We start from the raw sequence: 5,002 nt of genomic DNA, 5'->3' as shown, positions 1-5,002 counted from the left end.
GTCGGTCTGATGGCGTCTCCCCACCTTCGCACACGGGCGGGCGGGAGGCTTTGAGTCGGTAGCCGGGGTAGCAGTTGCACTTGTAGTGACCCGGGAAGTTGATGCAGAAGCCGAGGGAAGGCCAAATATTATAGGTATTCATTTGTGCACCTTTGCCAGGAAACTGCAGTTTAACACTCCCCCAGGAAGCCACCAGACAGGGGAAGGATAGACACATGAATAGCCAATTTCACAGGTCTGGGTGAGGAGCCGCCGGTGTTCATGCAGATGCCGCGGCCGGTGCCGCACGGCTCCGACTCGCACTCGTTCACGTCTGAGAAGGGCAGAGACGTCAAAGAGGTGTCGGGAGCCAGGGCCGTCCGCGGCCACCCACCCGCCCCGCTCACCCACGCAGTAGTGGTGCTGCGGGTGCGACCGGTAGCCCGGGTTGCAATGGCAGGAGTAGCCGGAGGAGCCCTGGACGCACTCCCCGTGGCCGCAGATGTTCTGGTTCAGCCGGCACTCCTCGGTCTCTGCGGGCGGGAGCGGGAGGGGCGCTCACTTTCTGCCGCGTCCCTAGTAGGGACCTCGATACCACCCACCCCCCATTCCTAATGATTGGGAATCCTGAGCCTGGTCACACCGTGACCTTGGTCCCTGCCCCCCCACACTCCAAGTCTTAGACTTTCCTACACCTCCTTCCCAGGTAACCCCAAACCACACCCCAGGCCCTGACATCCCTACCTCCTCCACTCAAACCTCCACTCACCGTACCCTGACCCGTTACCTCAATATTTTAAACCCTGCAGCCCCGTGACCTCACCCCCATTGCCTCAGGGACCTCAGCCCTCCCCCTCCCAAGGCAGGCAGGAGCGGGGTTCCTGGGAACTGTGGCTTGCCTCATGCTGGTGCATAAGTGGCCAGATCCAGGAACCCCTCTCACCCTCTTTGACACCATTCCCAGGACTTCCCGCCTCCTACCTCCTCCTCCTCCTCCTTTTGGTCCTACCCCTGACCCGCTTCCTCTCCATCTCCATGCAGCCCAGGCCTTGATGCTGAGCTCTGCCCTACCCCAAACACACCTGGCCAGTGGGCTTTTGCGGGCTGTTCTCTGCCTTGAGGGCCTCTCCTAAGCGTTCTTAACATCCCCTCCTCTGAAAACCCTCCCCGTGCCTCTTCCTCACACTCCAGCAGTCCCCAGGGCTGTCATTGGGTTTTCCTAGTCAGTGCAGGCCTCCAGGGCATCCATCATCCACCCAAGCCCTCACCCAGGAGCAAATCTAGCCTCCAGGTTTCAATCAGGCTGACAGCTCCCTTGCTGCTTTGGAATCCACAAACACCTGGGCTTGAATCTAGCTCAGCTGTGTGACCTGGGCAAGTTACTGAACCTCTCTGAGCCTCAGCTTTCTTATTGGAAAAGGAGGCCAACAATGCCCACTTCACAGAGTGTGAGAGGCTAAATGACATTTAGCATGTAGATCTCTTCAGTGAGTGCCCAGCACAGGGCGATTGCTCAGCTACAGCTAGCAATTATGATGCCCAAAACCCTGCAGACACTTCCCACAGCCTTTGGGATCAAACCCAAGCCTCTTAGCAAGGCTCCCTGTGCCGGCCCTGCTCTGGTTCAGAAACACCGATCTGTGTGTGGTTTCTCCCTCTTCCACCAGTTTCATGTTTCCATTGGCTTTGCCCAAACTTAACTTCCCTTGGAATGTTTTTCCACCAGCCTTCTCCTCTTTAATTTCTAACAATCTTTAAAGCCCTGCTCAGAAAGTCTTCTCTCGTTGCCTGCTCCCTATTATCACAACCCCCCGATTCCTTTCTTCTCTGGTTTATTATTTTTTTCAAGCATTTATGAGACAGACTCGATTTGTATTCATTAATCTGTTTGTTGTCTGCCTACTCTGCAAGGACAGGGAATTTTGGTCTGTTTTGTTTACTGCTGTATCCCAGCACTTAAACCAGGGCCTGGCACATAGTAGGTGCTTAACAAATATCTGTTGAGTGAAGGAATAAATGCTTTCAGACTGGGCTGATCATAATACCCATATCATTATATGGCAGAGAGGGGTCTCTGCTGCACTCGGCGGGGTCCCCATGGCCTGGTGCACAGGACGCCCCAGATAAGTGTTCTAGCTCCAGATTGACTGGAGGGAGGGAGGGACAGAGGTAAACTAAGCGAGGGGCAGGGCTTACCCAGGGCATGGACGAGGTGGATGGGTCTTACCTGTGACCTGGGTAGGGGCGATCTCTAACGGGGGCAAGTCCGGCAGGAACCAGCGCACAGTGGAGGGCGAGGGCCGGGAGATGAGCTCTGGGGGCAGCAACACAGCCATCAGAGGGGAGGAGGGTGGGAGAGCGGCCCCACTCTCCACAGGCCGTCAGCTGGAAACTTCACAGCCAGCGTCACCCCCCGCCACCTGCCCCCAGTGTCTAGGCTGTGACCTTCCCCCAGCAATGACAGCCCTTGAGGACTGGCCCCTGCAGTGCCCATCTCACCAGGGTAGGGCCTGGCAGGAGAGGTGGTGGCGGTCGGGTGGTTCTGCTGCGCTGACTGCTCCTCGAGCCCTGGCTGCAGGTGACAGCAGCATGAGCCCGCTGTGTCTTCTTTGCCCCCCTGTCCCTCCCGCCTAGGTTCTCATACTCACTGAGTCTGTGCTCACCCCTAAAAGGGAAGAAGATGGGGCCATTAAGTGCTGGGCTGGGGGAAGGGAGTCAAGTCTGGGATCAGCCGTCGGGTATTTGTAGTTACGGCTCTAAGAGTTTAACAGTCATGTCTCTGGGTCAAGTGTCAAGGGTCAGATCCTGGGGTCATGGAGTGCTTGCATCACAGGTCAGGGGAACAGACAGGGAGAGTGATTGGTTGATCAAGGTCTTTGGATTTTAGAATAAGGTTTAGGAGGTTACAGCTAGGGTCAGATCTTAGGTCAGGGTCAGAAGGTCAGATCTAGGGCCAGCATTTGGGCTGAATCAGGGCCCTGGTCTGGAAGTCAAAGGGGTTGTGGGGTTAGAGGAACAGAACTGGAGGGCAATGGGTGGTCAGATCCTGTCGATCGGGGGTTAAGTCCTGGGATTACAATCTTGCTTAGGGTGAGAGGGTCAGCTCTGGAGGTCAGCGGGTAGGACCTGGATTTGGTGTTAGAAGTTACTCTCCGAGGTCATGTCCCTGGATCAGGAATCGAGGGGTCAGGTCTAGGGGTTCAGTGTCTGTCAGAGAATAGAAAGGGTCAAGCCAGACCTCTCCCTTCCTCCGTGTTCTCAGGCGGTGGCCCCCGGCTGGGGCTCTCGGGCAGTTGCTGGGGCTTGGGTGGCCCGTCGGGGTGCAGGAAAAGGGAAAAGTCACTTTCGCCCTGAATGGTGAGTGTCTGGTGGGAAGTGAGGATGTGGTAGCCCTTTCCGGCTGGACAGATCTCCTTGAAGGCAGCTGTGGCCAGAGCAAGGGGCAGAGAAGTGAGTATTTCCTAGACAGGCACGCAGCTAGGCAGCCCCCTAGCCCCAGAGGCCCCAGGCTCACCCGTGCCATCGGCGGGGCAGCGCTGGCACCTCGCACCCCAGGCCTTGCCGACGCTGCAGCAGCAGAGCTGGCGGGTGAGGCGCGTGGTCAGCGGGTGCTGGCACTGGTGCTCGGGGCTCACCAGGCGGAAACACAGGCTCTTCTCCTCTGGCTTGTCTGCTGCAGGGGCGGGTGATGGGCATGGGCATCTGGGCCTGAACGCTGCCCACATCCCTCCTCCCAGCCGCTCCAGACCTTGCCTCTGGCCAGCCTGATCCTTATGTGGCTCCTGACCCCATTTGACCCTGAATATACGTGACCCCTGGGCCTGTTACTCTGACCTCATGTGACTCCTGAAACCTCTGTGACCACTGAACCCACTGACCCAATTCTAGCTGCTCTAGACCTTCTCCCTCCTACTCAGGTCCATGATCTCATATGACCCTGACTCCATATAGTCCCTGACCCCATGTGACCTCTAACCCCTGATCTCCGGTGACTCTTGGCCACTTCTCTGTGTCTTGTTTCTCCAACTTTGGATTCCATTCTGACCTCTGACCCCCCTGCTGCCTGTAGTCTTACCCCTCTAGCTCCTGCCTTGTGACCTCCCAGTACCCAAGCCCCAGTCTCACCAATGCACTGTGTGCGGGAGGGGCCCAAGCTGTGGCCCGGTGGGCAGACGCAGCGATAGGAGCCCGGGTTGTTGAGGCAGTCCCCGTGGCGACACATGCCCGGCATTGCACACTCATTGATGTCTGTGGTAAGTGGGAGTTTGGTCCCTCTAGTCTGGGGCCACAGGGTGACAGCAAGCTGCTCCAAGAACCTCAAGGTCCTGCCCCAGCCCCACCTCCTCCCTCCAACACCTTGGGACCTCCCCCAGGGACAAGTGGCCCGCCCTCCAGCCCACAGAATCTCCCGGCTGGCCCTACCCTGGCAGTGGGTGCTGTTGAGTCTCTTGTAGCCCTGGGGGCAGTCAGCGCCCACTTCCCCACGCACAGGCCCTGGCTTCTGCACCCCTGTGTCTGCAGAGAGAGGAGAGAGTGGCAGGGGAGGGCACTGAGGGCCTGCTGGGCGGGAAGGGGGAGGGGCAGAGGAGTTGGATGGGTGGTGTTAAAAAAGCTGCGGTGGGGGGGGGTGTAAGGAGGGGGGGGGCAGGAGGAGTGTGTGTGGGTCCCATGCCTGAGCCCGGCACTCACACTGCAGCTGGGGGCACTTGTGGCACTTGCTCTGGCCCCAGGCGGTACCGATGCTCCCGCAGCAGTCCTCCTGCTTGGTGAGGCCTGGCAGGGGATTGCTGCCGCACTAGGGGGGAGTATGGACCGGGTCACAGGGCGCCCAGCCCCCACCCAGCCTCCCTCCTGAGGCTCTTCTCCTCCCTCCTCACCCCGCAGACCCCCCAGTTTTGAGCAATCCCCTTGGGTTGGCTCAGGGCAGCCTGAGAGACGTTGAGACTCACGGGCTGCTTGGGCAGCGTGTCCTGGAAGCAGCGGCCCAGGGGCTTCTGGGTGGGTGGCCGGGGGTGCTGGGGCT

The 5,002-nt window shown here is 58.9% G+C and overlaps 1 protein-coding gene across 1 annotated transcript in view; it reads right to left on the bottom strand.

Moving 5' to 3' along the window:
- LTBP3 (latent transforming growth factor beta binding protein 3) overlaps positions 1-5,002 on the bottom strand; it is a 12,684-nt gene that overhangs the window by 7,049 nt on the left and 633 nt on the right. Inside the window, exons 2-13 of the mRNA XM_006771706.2 lie at positions 4,929-5,000; positions 4,669-4,774; positions 4,402-4,494; positions 4,105-4,227; positions 3,494-3,652; positions 3,218-3,403; positions 2,628-2,644; positions 2,479-2,551; positions 2,207-2,293; positions 387-512; positions 234-313; positions 25-163 (exon numbers count right to left, since the gene is read on the bottom strand). Of these exons, the coding sequence (XP_006771769.1) occupies positions 25-163; positions 234-313; positions 387-512; positions 2,207-2,293; positions 2,479-2,551; positions 2,628-2,644; positions 3,218-3,403; positions 3,494-3,652; positions 4,105-4,227; positions 4,402-4,494; positions 4,669-4,774; positions 4,929-5,000 (1,261 nt within the window). The remainder of the gene's footprint in view (positions 1-24; positions 164-233; positions 314-386; positions 513-2,206; positions 2,294-2,478; positions 2,552-2,627; positions 2,645-3,217; positions 3,404-3,493; positions 3,653-4,104; positions 4,228-4,401; positions 4,495-4,668; positions 4,775-4,928; positions 5,001-5,002) is intronic.

This window comes from Myotis davidii, unplaced genomic scaffold (assembly GCF_000327345.1).
Source record: "Myotis davidii unplaced genomic scaffold, ASM32734v1 scaffold425, whole genome shotgun sequence".
NCBI classification, from domain to species: Eukaryota; Metazoa; Chordata; class Mammalia; order Chiroptera; family Vespertilionidae; genus Myotis; species Myotis davidii.
This window is presented reverse-complemented; position numbering and strand designations above follow the sequence as displayed.